Here is a 15597-nt window from a genome sequence, read left to right on the forward strand (position 1 = left end):
ATATAAAAAAATTCAAAAATTATTTTGGATATGATTTACTTAAGTCCAGATGATATAAAAAATGACATGAAATTATTTGTTGCTTATCATTTTCTACTCTTGCCTGTTTAAGGGTTAAGGATGTGGTTATTTTAGATGTTGGTGGAGTTTCAAAAACATGAGGTAGCTTCACATCAAATCATCTGTCATTTTATCACTGAACCAGTATTGAAGAGTTTGTCTTTTCATATTTGTGGACTGAAAGCGCTGAAGATGTTTTGCATCGTTTTCTTCTGTCTGTGTTTCTGGCGTCTGGATGGTGAGTTTTAAATATGACTTTGGTTGTTTCTCTTCTGGTACCATGTAATATGACAGGTTAAATTAGACAGAGAGGACTTAACATTCACTGTTATTCTCATATAGAAATAATTGAGCTGTGATTTTACTGTGAGATCAAGTTTGAATTCAGGTCTAAACACAGTTATTAGTGTAGGCAGAAATAGCGGAGGTCAGGACCCGATCTCAGGGTTTCCCCCATAAACATATCAGTAAAAAACAAGCTTTGTATTGTAAATAATATAATAATATATACTGTAATAATATATAACTGTAAGTAAAACAATACAAACACAAATGAGGTAAAATAAAAAGTTCAGAAACACTGAGTCCTCACTCCCTTCCCTCACAGTGCTTTGATCAGCAGACAAACATAATGATTCATGAGTGACGGGTTTTAGCGCGATAAGAAATCAGATTTTGAACGTGTTTATCGTGCAATTTATACGCGAAAATTAGTTTTTATGTACATGTGATACATACTTTATTGCGTGTAATAGGCTTACACACGCACCCAACAACAAGCATTAAGTGTTATCTATAGCACTACTTGAACAGGATTGGTTTCTCAAATGATAAACCACTAATCCCAACCAGACGTACAATACACACGTACACCACACCACTACTAAGCCTACCCTAAACCTAACCATGCGTATCATATGCACGTAAAAACTCATTTTCGTGTATAATTGCATGATTGCACGATAAAGACAATGCAGAGACGCATTTAGTGTGACCGGGTTGGTATATTCAAGTGATCACAATGCCAGGGTTTCCTAAATATAAGTTACACGGTAAAGAGTGGGAGAGTCTCTAACTCTCAAAAAGTGAATTACACCGGTGGAGGGAGATGACGAAGGCTCTTAGTTCATACACTGTTAGCCCGGACAAGTTGAATCTACTTAAAAAATGTGAGCAAACTGGTTGCCCTAAAATAATTAAGTAATGGTAACTTTAAAAAAATTTGTTAATTTAACAAAATGTTTCGTAATATCAATTACTTTGCAGTTATTACACATAGTATATTTAAGTTCAATGTACTAGCCCAACTACTTAAAAAAGGTGAGCAAACTGGTTGCCCTAAAATAATCAAGTAATGGTTACTTAAAACATTTGAGTATTCTGTTTTATTTTAATTTCATTTGAAATACAACAAAACATGAATTTTACATGCCCTGAAAACATTTTCCTCATAAAACATGAAAAGACAATCACAACAAATTGCACCAAAACTATGTGGTATGTTTACTCTTGAGTTCACAGTATTGTCAGTATTTAATTTTAGGTGCCAGCTCACCTTTTCCCAGGCAAAACATTACCTGCTGAAAAAAAAAAAATGTTTTTCATACAGTTAGGGTACTCCAGGGCAGGGCGTAAATCAGTCCGAAAAAAGGACATAAAAGGCATGATGTTGGTCAGTTCATCCATCACCAAACATCCTTCCAAATCGATCATCAATCTAGATAGGTTTAACTGAGGACTTTCTTGATCAACGCAGAGGATTCTCACTGGAGCTTGTAAGAGTCCTTGTCAGCTGCATCCTAATGAGGAAGAAAAAGATTAAAGATAAAGATAGACAAATATATTATCATGTAAGATGATTCTGTTGTCAAATACTCATAAGTCATATGCTGCATTTACGCCATGTCGTAATTACTGTAATTCCGAGATGATAAAATGTGACGTTTTACTCGTTCTTTGACTGGCCGTTCATGTTCTTTGACTGGGAATTATGCATTTTTAAGGCAACATTGTCAACGGCTAAATGAATCAGCAGCAGAAGGGTGGTACGACGGTCACGTGGTAAAAATAAGGAACTCTCCGAAAATTCCCAGTTTACAGGTTGCAATTACGAGTTCTACCAGAACGGAAGCGCTTTTTTACAAGCTGGAATCTCATAATTATGGTATTACAAAATGGCGTGAATGCACCTATACATACCTGGTTTAATACCTGTAGAAAGAGCTGGCCATTGAAGTACCATCAGGCTGATGTCAAAGATTTTCATTGACAACTTTTCTGTGAGGAGCAAACATTAAAGTTATAGTCTTTATAATAGCACCTGACTTTCTGGTTTTACATGTAATTGTGCACTGCGCAGTATGCAGATGACACCAGCCTCAGAACATGTCTTAATAAACTTACATGACATACTTATCTGGAGGCAGGATAAGTTGAACATTGTGCATAAGTGATTTAAATGTACATACATTTCAGATGTAAACAAGGAAATTGTTCTGTTCATGTATAACTTACATGTTTGAGCCTGCAATATTTAAATAGATGTGCTCTCTTTTCACAGTTATGAGGGCAATACTTGCAGGTCCAAAGCATCTCTTCTTGACCGGCAACACAAAACAAGATAGTCTGTCGTTAAGAGAGCTATGAACTTAGATAAAACAGTACATCCATACGTTTTTGTATTCAACCCATTAATTAACTTTAACTTACTCTTTTAATCAATAGTCGTGTCAAAATAAAATATGGTCTTAAATTATTGCACTCACCACCGTATTCGCGCCGCGATCGTCGTTCTGTTCGATGCCGGCCGGAGGTTCAAACAGTTACACTCTCCGTCTCAACAACAGCTCCTCCAGTGAAATAGAAACAATAGGAAGGAAAATTCAAAAAAACAACGTAACGTTACGTCGAACTCGCCGGTCAGGGGTTCAAGCGCGGCGATGTCCGCTGCACGCGAGTGAGAAATCTAGCTAGCTAAAAAACAAACAAACATTGATTTTCACTGCTCACAAACAGAAAACAAATAAACGATAAAAAGGTAAATGTCGGGAAAAACGTCCATAGAACTTGCTAAAACAAATGTTCCACTTCCAACTTCTCATCAACAGCTCCTTGAATTCACACACACCACGACAAAATGGCGTTACCTGACTAATTTACCTGGCTTCCGGCGGTATCCGCATCAGAGTGACTCCGAGCTGCGTTTCAGCACTGAAGCCCTGGTTAGCGGCCGACTGGTACCAGCGGGGAGTGACAATGGGAGCTATCTCACACCACAAAGTTATCTCGACGGACGCTTCCACCTCAGGCTGGGGTGCTCTGTTCGAGGGCAAACCGGTTTTTGGCCTATGGTCAGACCAGGAAAAATGCCTCCACATAAACTGTTTGGAGATGATAGCGGTCGAGAACGCGCTCAAACGCTTCCTCCCATTCATACAGGATCACCATGTGCTAGTCCGCTCGGACAACATGTCCGTGGTATCCTATGTGAACCGACAGGGCGGTGTCAGATCCAAGAATCTTTGCAAGCTGACAGAACGCCTTCTCGTGTGGGCTTACCGCTCGCTGCGCTCGCTGAGAGCCGCGCACGTGCCGGGCCACCTGAATGTCGGTCCAGACAGACTGTCCAGGGACAACATTCCCCCGGGAGAATGGTCCCTGCACCCCTAGACAGTCCAGTTTCTCTGGCGCCTATTCGGCAGAGCGGAGATCGACCTCTTTGCGTCGGAAGACAATGCTCAATGCCCGAAGTTTTAATAGAAGAGCGAGGACGCGCTGTCCCAGACATGGCCCAGCCTCCCGCTGTATGCTTTTCCTCCGATCTCCCTGTTGCCACAAGTCATTTCGAGGATCAGAGAAACGCACCACTCAGTGCTGCTTATAGCCCCGCGATGGGAAAACCAAACTTGGTACCCAGAGCTGGTGAGGCTGTCGCACTCACCCCCGTGGCTGATCCCGGTGAGAAAGGATCTCCTCTCCCAAGCCGGTGGATCGATCTGGCATCCCCATCCAGAGCGTCGGTCGCTGCATGCATGGGTGATCAACGGATACCCGTTGACCTGTCAGAAGGGGTCGTGAACACGATCACACAGTCTAGAGCCCCCTCCACGAGACGGCTCTACGCGTCTAAATGGTCGGTGTTTTCCAAATGGTGCGCTACTAAAAGCTTGGATCCGCGCGCATGTGGGGTCCCGCGGGTGCTCTCCTTCTTACAAGAGCTGTTGGAAAAGGGCAGATCCCCTTCCACGCTCAAAGTATATGTGGCCGCTATTGCAGCGTTCACTGAGACGACGCGCGGCCGGGCAATGGGAAGGAATGAGCTCATTATCCGCTTCCTCAGAGGAGCTAGACGGATGAATCCCCCGCGGCCCCCTTCGGTTCCTTCTTGGGATCTGTCCTTGGTCCTGGCGGCCCTGAAGGCTTTTCCCTTTGAACCGCTTGAATCCGCGGATCTAAAGTACCTGTCGCTTAAAACCGTTTTTCTGATAGCTCAGTCAAACGAGTGGGTGATCTGCACACGCTATCTGTTAGCCCTGCATGTCTTGAGTTCGGGCCGAATGACTCGAAAGTCATTCTCAGACCGAGACACGGTTACATCCCCAAGTGATTGGAACCCCGTTTAGGGCACAAGTTATTTCCCTTTCGGCTCTGCCAGCATCCGGGGACTGGGGACAGTGATAACCTCTTATGCCCTGTCCGGGCGCTGAGAGTTTACATCACGCGCTCCGCCGCTTTCAGGCGTTCAGAGCAGCTCTTTGTTTCCTTCGGCGGACGCACCAAGGGTCTTGCCGCCTCGAAGCAGAGCTTGTCCAGGTGGATAGTGGACGCGATAGCAGCAGCTTATGCCTCCAGACACCTGCAGTGCCCTCTGGGCATCAGAGCCCACTCCACTAGAGGCATGGCCTCGTCGTGGGCCTGGTCCAGCGGAATTTCTATCCACGATATTTGTATGGCGGCGGTCTGGGCCTCCCCATCAACATTCGTGAGGTTTTATAACCTGGAAGTTCCCGCCCTACAGGCAAAAATATTGTCAGTATAAGTGACATGTATGCTCTGCCCAGTTCTTGTGTGCAGACTACGTTCATATGCTGGCGCTATTCTGGTACTATACTCAGGGTAAAGTGTTTGACTCAGACCGACCGGCTGATCCACTCCGTTTCCTATTTCCCGTTACGCGCTGTTATCGGTGCTGGCCCGCGCTGCTGGCCGTCCGTATTCCTCTCTGTGGCGCAGGGATTTTTCTCTTCATGTGAGACCGACTATGTCGTTCTTCTCCTACCCTTATGAGTGCTTATGTACTGTATGGGCTCGCTCCGCCGGCTCTACCGTTTTGCACTGTTATATGCTTATAGACCGGCCGTGCCGCTCTATTTCATATACGGCATGAAGTGCATGTACTGCGCTTGCCCGTCTCTCTGACCGGCCACATATTCCAGCAGAATGTTTTTCCCCGGTCTCCCTGGGATTCATGGGCTGGATGCTCGGCGCACACGGCGTTGACAAGGGGTTCCGGATGCGTAAGCAACTTACGCAATACGAGAGAACCTCTCGTAAGAGAACGTACTCGGTTACTAATGTAACCTCGGTTCTCTCTAGAAGAGGGAACGAGTATTGCGTAACCTGCCGTGTCGCGCCACGAGCTTTTGCGCTTCAGACGGCGAAAACCAGAATTTTAGCCTGTGAGCACTGAATATATACACGCTGGCCACACCCATTCTGATGGTTAGAAGGTTGGTTCATTGGTTGCCGCGTTCAGAGCGCTCACTGATAGGCTTAAGCAGTTGCCACCGAGCAGCCAATGAGCACGCTTATACAGCCTGCCTAGGTCTGTCGGCTGCTGCACTGCGTTGACAATGAATACAAAATTAAGGATAATTTTTTGGCTTCAGATCTCGAAGAAAGAAGACTTTCCCGATGCGTAAGCAACTTACGCAATACTCGTTCCCTCTTCTAGAGAGAACCGAGGTTACATTAGTAACCGAGTACGTTAGCTTGTTTAATATCATAGTTTATTGGAAACAACTACAACTAGCAAGGCGAACAAACAGCGCTGTTTTCAGTTGTTTTCTTATGTGAACATGCGCCAATGCCCTGACAATTTTCAGACTTAAAAATGTTTAAAGTCTACGAGCCTCTGCATGTTGTCTCTGATCAAGTGTCTCTTGGTTTGGAGCAAGTATAATAATATCATCAGAGATATTCCCTCAGTACGAGCGCTGATGCACCTTCATGTTGATTTTGCTCACTGTTAGAATAAGGAGCTCTTCTGGAGCTGGAATTTGATTCTGGTCTCAAATTATTGCTTTATTTGCCCGCCTTGAATCCAAGCATTTGCTCACAATGGTATCTCATAACTGATTATCTTAGTCAGCTCTGAGGTCACAGTCTTTAGCAGCTCGTCTGAGACATGTGAGGAACTGTTGCACCGTTTCAGTGTTTTTGTTTGAGCGTCTCACTAATGCAGTGTTTACTCTGAATAAAGTGAGCATTTAGAGTGTCACAGCAGTGGTGTAATCCATAGTGGATGAATGAACACTTATAGATATGCAGTTATTTTAGATGTTGGTGGAGTTTCACTTCATTTTACTACGGAGCAGCTTCACATCAGCTCATCTGTCATTTTATTACTGAAGCAGTTTTGAAGAGTTTGTCTTTTCATATTTGTGGACTGAAAGCGCTAAAGAGGTTTTGGATTGTTTCCTTCTGTCTGTGTTTCTTTTAAATGTGTTTTTATGGCTTCAGTTCTGGTTCCATGTAATAAATGACTGGCTAAATTAGTTAGAGAGGATTAACATTCACTGTTACAGGACAGCACTAACATTTACTAACATCTACTAAAGATATATGGATATACCAGTTTGCACACACTGTGCTTCTTTTCTGTGTCTTTATTCAATTTCGTAAATGTTAGTTAATCCACAATAACGTTTAAGAAATCTACTAAAGACAGAAAAGAACCACAGCATGAGTTTATACAGCAACAGTAAATTCAGCCTATAACTTGTTACAACATTAAAGTAAAAGTGTGTTTTTATTTAGTTTTTGTTCCATATATTAATCTATTTCTACTCTATTTTATTTTTCATCTTTTTTCTCTGTATTGCTGCAGAATATTATTAACATCACATTTAAATGATTAAAAGTATTTTAGTGAAGCTTCATCAAACCAACATCAAGTGATTTTAAAGCTTTAATGAAAACTCTGTTCTTCAGGTGTGTTTTATGATGAAGATGAAGATGGTGTGTTTGGTGATGGAGTTGAATTTAAGGCTTTGATGAAGGGAGATTCATTCACTCTAAACACTGATCTTACTGAAATAAAGGATGATGATGTGATTCAGTGGAGGTTTGGATATTATGAAGACGCTTTAATAGCTGAAATCAATAAACGGGCCGACAGAATCGCTGTATATGATGATGTTCTTGATGGGAGATTCAGAGACAGACTGAAGCTGAACATACGATCTGCATCTCTGACCATCACAAACATCACTGAAGAGACTGGATATTATTCTCTACAGATCAACGGTGTGAGAAAGAGAAAGATCAATATTGGTTCCTATGGTGAGGTTAAACACATTTGTTTCACCTTTATTTAATGACAACATTTGTTTATTTTTGTTGGTTTATGATATTGTTTATTTCAAACTGACATTTTAAACTATTAGTAAAACATTACTAAGTGATTTCACAGTATTAATCTGACAAACCCTGTGTGTGTTTTTGGTTTTACAGCAGGGACGTCAGTGTCAGTGAAGGAGGGAGATTCATTCACTCTAAACTCTGATCTTACTGAAATAAAGGATGATGATGTGATTCAGTGGAAGTATAAAGACACTTTAATAGCTGAAATCAATAAACGGGCCGACAGAATCGCTGTATATGATGATGTTCTTGATGGGAGATTCAGAGACAGACTGAAGCTGAACAAACAAACTGGATCTCTGACCATCACAAACATCAGAACTGAACATGCTGGAGATTATAAACGAAGCGTGCAGGAAGACTGGCCGATCAGTTTTGTCTTTCTCGCTGTCTTAGGTAGGTTAAATATTTGTTTTACCATTTTATGTTTTAATCAAATGAAACAATATTAATCCAAACACCATTTTTGCTTCATTTCTGTGTTTCATTTTATGTTATTGTTAATTTGACATACAGTGAGGAAAATAAGTATTTGAACACCCTGCTATTTTGCAAGTTCTCCCACTTAGAAATCATGGAGGGGTCTGAAATTGTCATCGTAGGTGCATGTCCACTGTGAGAGACATAATCAAAAAAAAAAAAATCCAGAAATCACAATGTATGATTTTTTTTAACTATTTATTTGTATGATACAGCTGCAAATAAGTATTTGAACACCTGAGAAAATCAATGTTAATATTTGGGACAGTAGCCTTTGTTTGCAATTACAGAGGTCAAACGTTTCCTGTAGTTTTTCACCAGGTTTGCACACACTGCAGGAGGGATTCTGGCCCACTCCTCCACACAGATCTTCTCTAGATCACTCAGGTTTCTGGGCTGTCGCTGAGAAACACGGAGTTTGAGCTCCCTCCAAAGATCCTCTATTGGGTTTATGTCTGGAGACTGGCTAGGCCACGCCAGAACCTTGATATGCTTCTTACAGAGCCACTCCTTGGTTATCCTGGCTGTGTGCTTCGGGTCATTGTCATGTTGGAAGACCCAGCCTCGACCCATCTTCAATGCTCTAACTGAGGGAAGGAGGTTGTTCCCCAAAATCTCGCAATACATGGCCCCGGTCATCCTCTCCTTAATACAGTGCAGTCGCCCTGTCCCATGTGCAGAAAAACACCCCCAAAGCATGATGCTACCACCCCCATGCTTCACAGTAGGGAATGTAGCTTTATGTCTTTATGTAGCTAATGATCTCAAACAGGTGCATCTAATTTAGGATAATAAATGGAGTGGAGGTGGACATTTTAAAGGCAGACTAACAGGTCTTTGAGGGTCAGAATTCTAGCTGATAGACAGGTGTTCAAATACTTATTTGCAGCTGTACCATACAGATAAAGAGTTAAAAAATCATATATTGTGATTTCTGAATTTTTTTTTTTATAGATTGTTTCTCACAGTTGACATGCACCTACGATGACAATTTCAGACCCCTCCATGATTTCCAAGTGGGAGAACTTGCAAAATAGCAGGGTGATCAAATACTTATTTTCCTCACTGTATATATATCAATATCTCTGATACAAACTCGGTTTCTGTTTGTTGATCCAGTTGAAATATCAGTGAAGGAGGGAGAATCACTCACTGTAAACTCTGATCTCACTGAAATAAAGGATTATGAATGGATTCAGTGGATGTTTGGAAATGAAAACATTTTAATAGCTGAAATTGATGTAACATACAGAATCGCTGTATATGATGATTATCTTGGGAGATTCAGAGACAGACTGAAGCTGAACAATCAAACTGGATCTCTGACCATCACAAACATCACAACTGAACATGCTGGAGATTATAAACTAAAGATGAGGTTTTCAAACACACTCTCAATAAAAGCTTTCAGAGTTTCTGTCTATGGTGAGTCGAGATCATTTCTCATGTCCTTCAGATATTCTTGTTTTTATGAACTATTTATTAATTGTTGAATCATTTTATAGTTTGATATGATAGATAATATAAACACTGACTCAACCAAAAATAACCAAAAATAAGATTGTTGATTAGATTTGTTCTAATTTTTCTTTTCTCTCTCTCGTTTTCCAGCTCGTCTGCCTGATCCTGTCATCAGCAGAGACTGTTCTTCATCATCTTCATCATCATCATGTTCATTGGTGTGTTCAGCTGTGAATGTGGGTCATGTGACTCTCTCCTGGTACAAAGGAAACAGTTTATTGTCCAGCATCAGTGTGTCTGATCTCAGCATGAGTCTCTCTCTCCCTCTGGAAGTGGAATATCAGGATAAAAACTCCTACATCTGTGTGCTGAACAATCCCATCAGCAACCAGACTCAACATCTCAACATCACTCAACTCTGTCACACATGTTCAGGTACGGCTGATATTAGTTGATGTCAGCGGTGATATTAGCGTTTATAAACTGATCTGATCTCAGTTTGATGCTTTTATTCCTCAGACTCTGTCCACTGGTGTGGTCCTACTGAAGCTGTGATCCGATTGGTCCTCTCTGCTCTGGTGGGCGTGGCTACTGTCATTCTTCTGGTTTATGACATCAGATCCAGAAGAGCTGAACGAGATCAAGCTCATATTCACACATCAGAAACCTAATGGTGTCATTTCTCATATTACTATTTTTTTGTCATTTATTAATCTTCATTTATTTGTAATGGCTTTAAATGCTGGCATTTACTGTATGTTTATTTTCAGGAGGCTTATTTCCACCCTTTTTATAGATCGCTTGTGAGATTTACTTATTTGCGGCTTTATATGTTCATCTTTTTCAGGAAGTATTGAAATCTAAAGCAGAACACTGAACTTTAAAGGATCTTCAAGTGTGTTTTTTGTTCTTCTAATGTTTTTTGTCATAATAAATACTGATGATTGTTTAGCTTGTGCTCTCTCTTTTGAGCAATATATTTTTCAAATGGGGGGGGGGGGGGGCTTAACGAACAAGTCCGTGCACAAGAGCAAAGTGGGCTTTTACGTTATCTTAACCTGGTCATTCCAATCCCAGACAGCAACATAGTGTCGGCCCACATCTGGGAAGCGTTGAATCCGCATGTACCGGATGTGGGCCGGGTCTGGCCCGACACTGTGTTGCTGTCTGAGGTGGCAAAACAATTCATAACAACATGAGCCACCAGGAATGAATAAAGTGAGCAACATGACTGATATTAAAAATGGAAAGCAAGCACTGCTTTCTTTAGTTAAAAAAAAAAAAAGAAAAAGAAAAGGTTAGTAGCTCTGGGTGCCGTTAAATAACAGCTTAATGAAAACTTGATCATGAACACGGTGTAACAATTACAGTGCAGCACCACTAGAGATCCAGATTACTTACATAAAGTATTCCTGCAGGGGGCGCCCGATATTATAAATGTCAGAAAACATGGAGAGACTCTTGAACTTCAGAGTGAGAAAACTTTATTGATAAAGACAAGCAAATACACATGGACAGCAGAAGTAAAGTGAAATCTGCGGCTTGGTTTGAGAATAGATGTAGAACAGATGTTTCCACTAAAAAATGATTTAGGTCGAGATTCTATGACAATTTTAAGTTAAATGTTTTAATTAGCTTACTCAAATATTTGAAGTTGTGATCAATTAAAATGTATGAGTACAAAATAAAAATCTGACTGTTCTGTTTACTTAAACTTTACATTTCTTAGCTTAAAAAGTGAGGCAACTGATTTAAGTTTTGCCAGCTTATTCAGGTTTACAGTGTAAAGTTTTTACATAAAAAATATATTTGTATTGTGAACTTATATATATTGATATTATATATATGACTCAATATATATAAGTTCACAATACTCATATGTATTTATTTTTAAACTTAAATGGTTTGCCGCAATTAGTTTCCTCAATCGGTTTGAGTTGAGTTAACTTGTTGGGTTTTACAGTGTGCTACAAACTGTTTCTGTTTGTTGATACAGTTGAAATATCAGTGAAGGAGGGAGAATCACTCACTGTAAACTCTGATCTCACTGAAATGAAAGGTTACGAATGGATTCGGTGGATGTTTGGAGATGAAAATATTTTAATAGCTGAAATTAATGTAAAGGACGACAGAATCACTTTATATAATGATTATGTTGGGAGATTCAGAGACAGACTGAAGCTGGACAATCAAACTGGATCTCTGACCATCACAAACATCACAACTGAACATGCTGGAGATTATAAACTACAGATCAAAAGTATGAGAGAGATTTGGCTTTCAGAAGGTTTCTCATTAAACCTACTGGTGAGTAGAGATCATTTCTCATGTCCTTCAGATATTTTTGTTTTTAACCAATTATTTACATATTTATTAATTGTTGAATCAGATCATATACACACTGACTGAACCGAAATAAGATTGTTGATTAGAGATGTTCTTATCTTTCTTTTTTCTCATGTTTTCCAGCTTGTCTGCCTGTTCCTGTCATCAGCAGAGACTGTTCTTCATCTTCATCATCATTATCATCATCATCTCATCCCAATCACATCAGCAACCAGACTCAACATCTCAACATCACTCAGCTCTGTCACACATGTTCAGGTACGGCTGATATTAGTTGATGTCAGCGCTGATATTAGCGTTTATGAACTGATCTGATCTCAGTTTGATGCTTTTATTCCTTAGACTCTGTCCACTGTCATGGTCCTACTGAAGCTGTGATCCGATTGGTCCTCTCTGCTCTGGTGGGCGTGGCTACTGTCATTATTCTGGTTTATTATGACATCAGATCCAGAAGAGCTGAACGAGATCAAGCTCATATTCACACATCAGAAACCTAATGGTGTCATTTCTCATATTACTATTTTTTGTCATTTATTAGTCTTCATTTATTGGTAATTGGCTTACTGTATGTTTATTTTCAGGAGGCTTATGTAACGACTGAGACAAATCAGACACAATTATTTGCTATAGTTAACAAATAATATTTAAAACTCACTCTGGGATCTATGGTCCCATCCCCCCAACAAGGGCAGGAAGGGTTTGGTTACCATGACTATGATCAGATAAGTTGGTTTAATTGCTCTAAAAAATGTGGTCATGTGGTCAAGACAGATACCATAGGGAAGACAGAAACAGACTTTAAAACAGTCTTTGCTGCATTCATTTATAGACAAACTGATCTATAAATGAACATGCACCCCAGGACACTGTGTGAATGATTTACTGTCTTGTGTACTATTATGTCTTTGATACTACAGTATGTATTTTATTATACAACCAACGGTCAATTCTCATTTAATGACTCACACTTTAGTGTACATCACCTTCTCTTAGAATGCAGTGTGTGTTTGTTATATCTATCGGAGTATAAATGGACACACATATGTCTAACCACACTTGAGATAGCTTCATAAATCCTCCCAACAGAGGAATCTCCCGCTTAGAAACTCCCCTTTTCTTATTGGTTGAGCCAACCCTGAAAGGTGGGACCTTTCTCAGGCTTTAAATGGCCACAAACCCTTCCCTCTCTTGGCCTTCTTGTACGTTCGGGCTGCTGTCCTGCGGGGCCGCACCGGGCCCCAGACCCCAGGGCAGCAGGCCTTGACTCACAACCAGCCATGTGCTCATTCAGGAGAGAGAGGACTCTCTCAACCACAACAGAATCAAGGACAATATCAGGAGTTTGGACAATGTCTTCATTCAATGCAGAAGAAGTCCATCACAACTCCCACCATTAACTCTTCCGACTTCCTCCCTTCTCCTGTTTGCTCTGCAATCTGCACTCCAATCTGCACTCCAGCCATGGCAACAGAGTCAAACTAACCACGCAAGTTCATCACCATTTCTTCAGTCAATGCCGAAGAAATCGATTGAGACTCATGGAACCATCAAAAATCCTTCTTCAGGAACTTCACGATATGTTTCACTGCAAAGACCATGCAAGTATACATTAAACGAGGCGCTCTGACAATGATAAGCTGATGGTTCCTTTCATAGTTAAATGGATCTTTTCCACAGTTTCATTTCCTGCTTCCGGTTCCATTCTGTCACTCACCATTTTACCTATGCATGCATGTATGTGTGTTTAGATTAGTTATGTTTGTGATTTAGTTAATAAAACTTGTGCACAATATGTATTTGGTTCTGATTCTCTGCTTGCAGCAAAATTTACTTTACGGTTTAGATGTTGACTACAGGCTCTTAGTACTGTACAGTAAGAAAGACATTTCCCATCCCCGGAAATGAATATTTCTTAGAATTAATAAACAATTAACGCTGACTGAGTGTTCACGGGACGAACAGGTGGGTTGATTGTAATATTAATTTGACTACATTAAGTTAATTCTATTAACCGATCCAAATATTCATAATCAATTATAACAAGTTATGATTGATTAGACAAGGCAAGGCAAGGCAAGTTTATTTATATAGCACATTTCATACACAATGGTAATTCAAAGTGCTTTACATACTATTAAAAATAATCAGAAGAAATAAGAATATACAGTTTAAAATAAAGAAACGAGAAAGAACTAAAAATAATTAAAACAGTTTAGAATAAAGAACAGTTTAAAATAAAGAAACGAGAAAGAACTAAAAATAATTAAAACAGTTTAGAATAAAGACTAAAATAAGACACAGTATAAACAGTCGGACAAACAGTGGCACAGTGCTCATTCATTAAATGCAAAGTTAAACAGATGTGTTTTGAGTCTGGATTTGGATGTGACTAATGTAGGAGCACGTCTGATCTCCTCTGGAAGCTGGTTCCTATGGAGCGAAATATGTGCCATAATTTAACAAACAAATCCAGCATTTTGCAAACAAACTCAATCTACTTCGCAAAGGAAAACTCGACTCGCAAACAAACTCAATCTACTTCGCAAAGGAAAACTCGACTCGCAAACAAACTCGATCCGCTTTGCAAAGGAAATCTCGACTCGCAAACAAACAGAAAGAAATGTGCAAGCACAAAGGTCACAAATGCGTGCAGGCAGATTTTCTCACAAATGCGTCCAGGCAGATTTTCTCACAAATGCGTCCAGGCAGATTTTCTCACAAATGCGTCCAGGCAGATTTTCTCACAAATGCGTCCAGGCAGATTTTCTCACAAATGCGTCCTGGCAGATTTTCTCACAAATGCGTCCAGGCAGATTTTCTCACAAATGCAGTTGAGTAACTTCCTCCTCTAAAACAGTAGATGGCGCTAAACTATAGGCTAATTTAGCGCTAGTCTCCCAGGAGAAGCTCTGATTTGAAACTTGTCTTTGCCTACAGCTGAGGAAAATGACCGGTGAACGGGTGTGTTTCTGTCTTATTTGATCTATAATTAACCTTTTTGAGGTTTTCTCTTGCCAAACGTTTATTGCATATCTAGACAGAAATCCACATTCCTCAGCTGTAGGCAAAGGCAAGTTTCAAATCAGAGCTTCTCCTGGGAGACTAGCGCTAAATTAGCCTATAGTTTAGCGCCATCTACTGTTTTAGAGGAGGAAGTTACTCAACTGCATTTGTGAGAAAATCTGCCTGGACGCATTTGTGAGAAAATCTGCCAGGACGCATTTGTGAGAAAATCTGCCAGGACGCATTTGTGAGAAAATCTGCCTGGACGCATTTGTGAGAAAATCTGCCTGCACGCATTTGTGACCTTTGTGCTTGCACATTTCTTTCTGTTTGTTTGCGAGTCGAGATTTCCTTTGCAAAGCGGATCGAGTTTGTTTGCGAGTCGAGTTTTCCTTTGCGAAGTAGATTGAGTTTGTTTGCGAGTCGAGTTTTCCTTTGCAAAGTAGATTGAGTTTGTTTGCAAAATGCTGGATTTGTTTGTTAAATTATGGCACATATTTCGCTCCATAGGTTCCAGCTGCGGCTGGCATAATAGCTAAAAGCAGACTCTCCTTGCTTAGAGTGAACTCTTGGAACTTCTAGCTGATGTGATCCTAATGATCT

General features: G+C 40.5%; 1 protein-coding gene and 1 long non-coding RNA gene across 8 annotated transcripts in view; both read left to right on the plus strand.

Annotated features, from left to right (window-relative positions):
• Positions 1 to 10594, plus strand: part of LOC308692657 (uncharacterized protein) — a 28774-nt gene extending 18180 nt beyond the window's left edge. For 6 of the 7 annotated variants that reach the window (XM_081368876.1, XM_081368877.1, XM_081368878.1 and 3 more), the window contains 5 exons: positions 7273 to 7623; positions 7795 to 8100; positions 9304 to 9609; positions 9796 to 10080; positions 10165 to 10594. In XM_081368876.1, the coding sequence (XP_081225002.1) occupies positions 7335 to 7623; positions 7795 to 8100; positions 9304 to 9609; positions 9796 to 10080; positions 10165 to 10316 (1338 nt within the window). In that variant the 5' untranslated portion in view covers positions 7273 to 7334 and the 3' untranslated portion in view covers positions 10317 to 10594. The remainder of the gene's footprint in view (positions 1 to 7272; positions 7624 to 7794; positions 8101 to 9303; positions 9610 to 9795; positions 10081 to 10164) is intronic. The other variant, XM_081368875.1, reaches the window with a different exon arrangement.
• A 1040-nt stretch (positions 10595 to 11634) lies between these two features.
• On the plus strand, positions 11635 to 13779 carry LOC308692662. The gene is made up of 3 exons (XR_014030365.1): positions 11635 to 11952; positions 12115 to 12249; positions 12334 to 13779. It is a non-coding gene; the product is annotated as an uncharacterized lncRNA (long non-coding RNA).
• Positions 13780 to 15597: the final 1818 nt, after the last annotated feature.

The sequence above is a fragment of the Scardinius erythrophthalmus genome (assembly GCF_964197995.2).
Source record: "Scardinius erythrophthalmus genome assembly, chromosome: 6".
NCBI lineage: Eukaryota > Metazoa > Chordata > Actinopteri > Cypriniformes > Leuciscidae > Scardinius > Scardinius erythrophthalmus.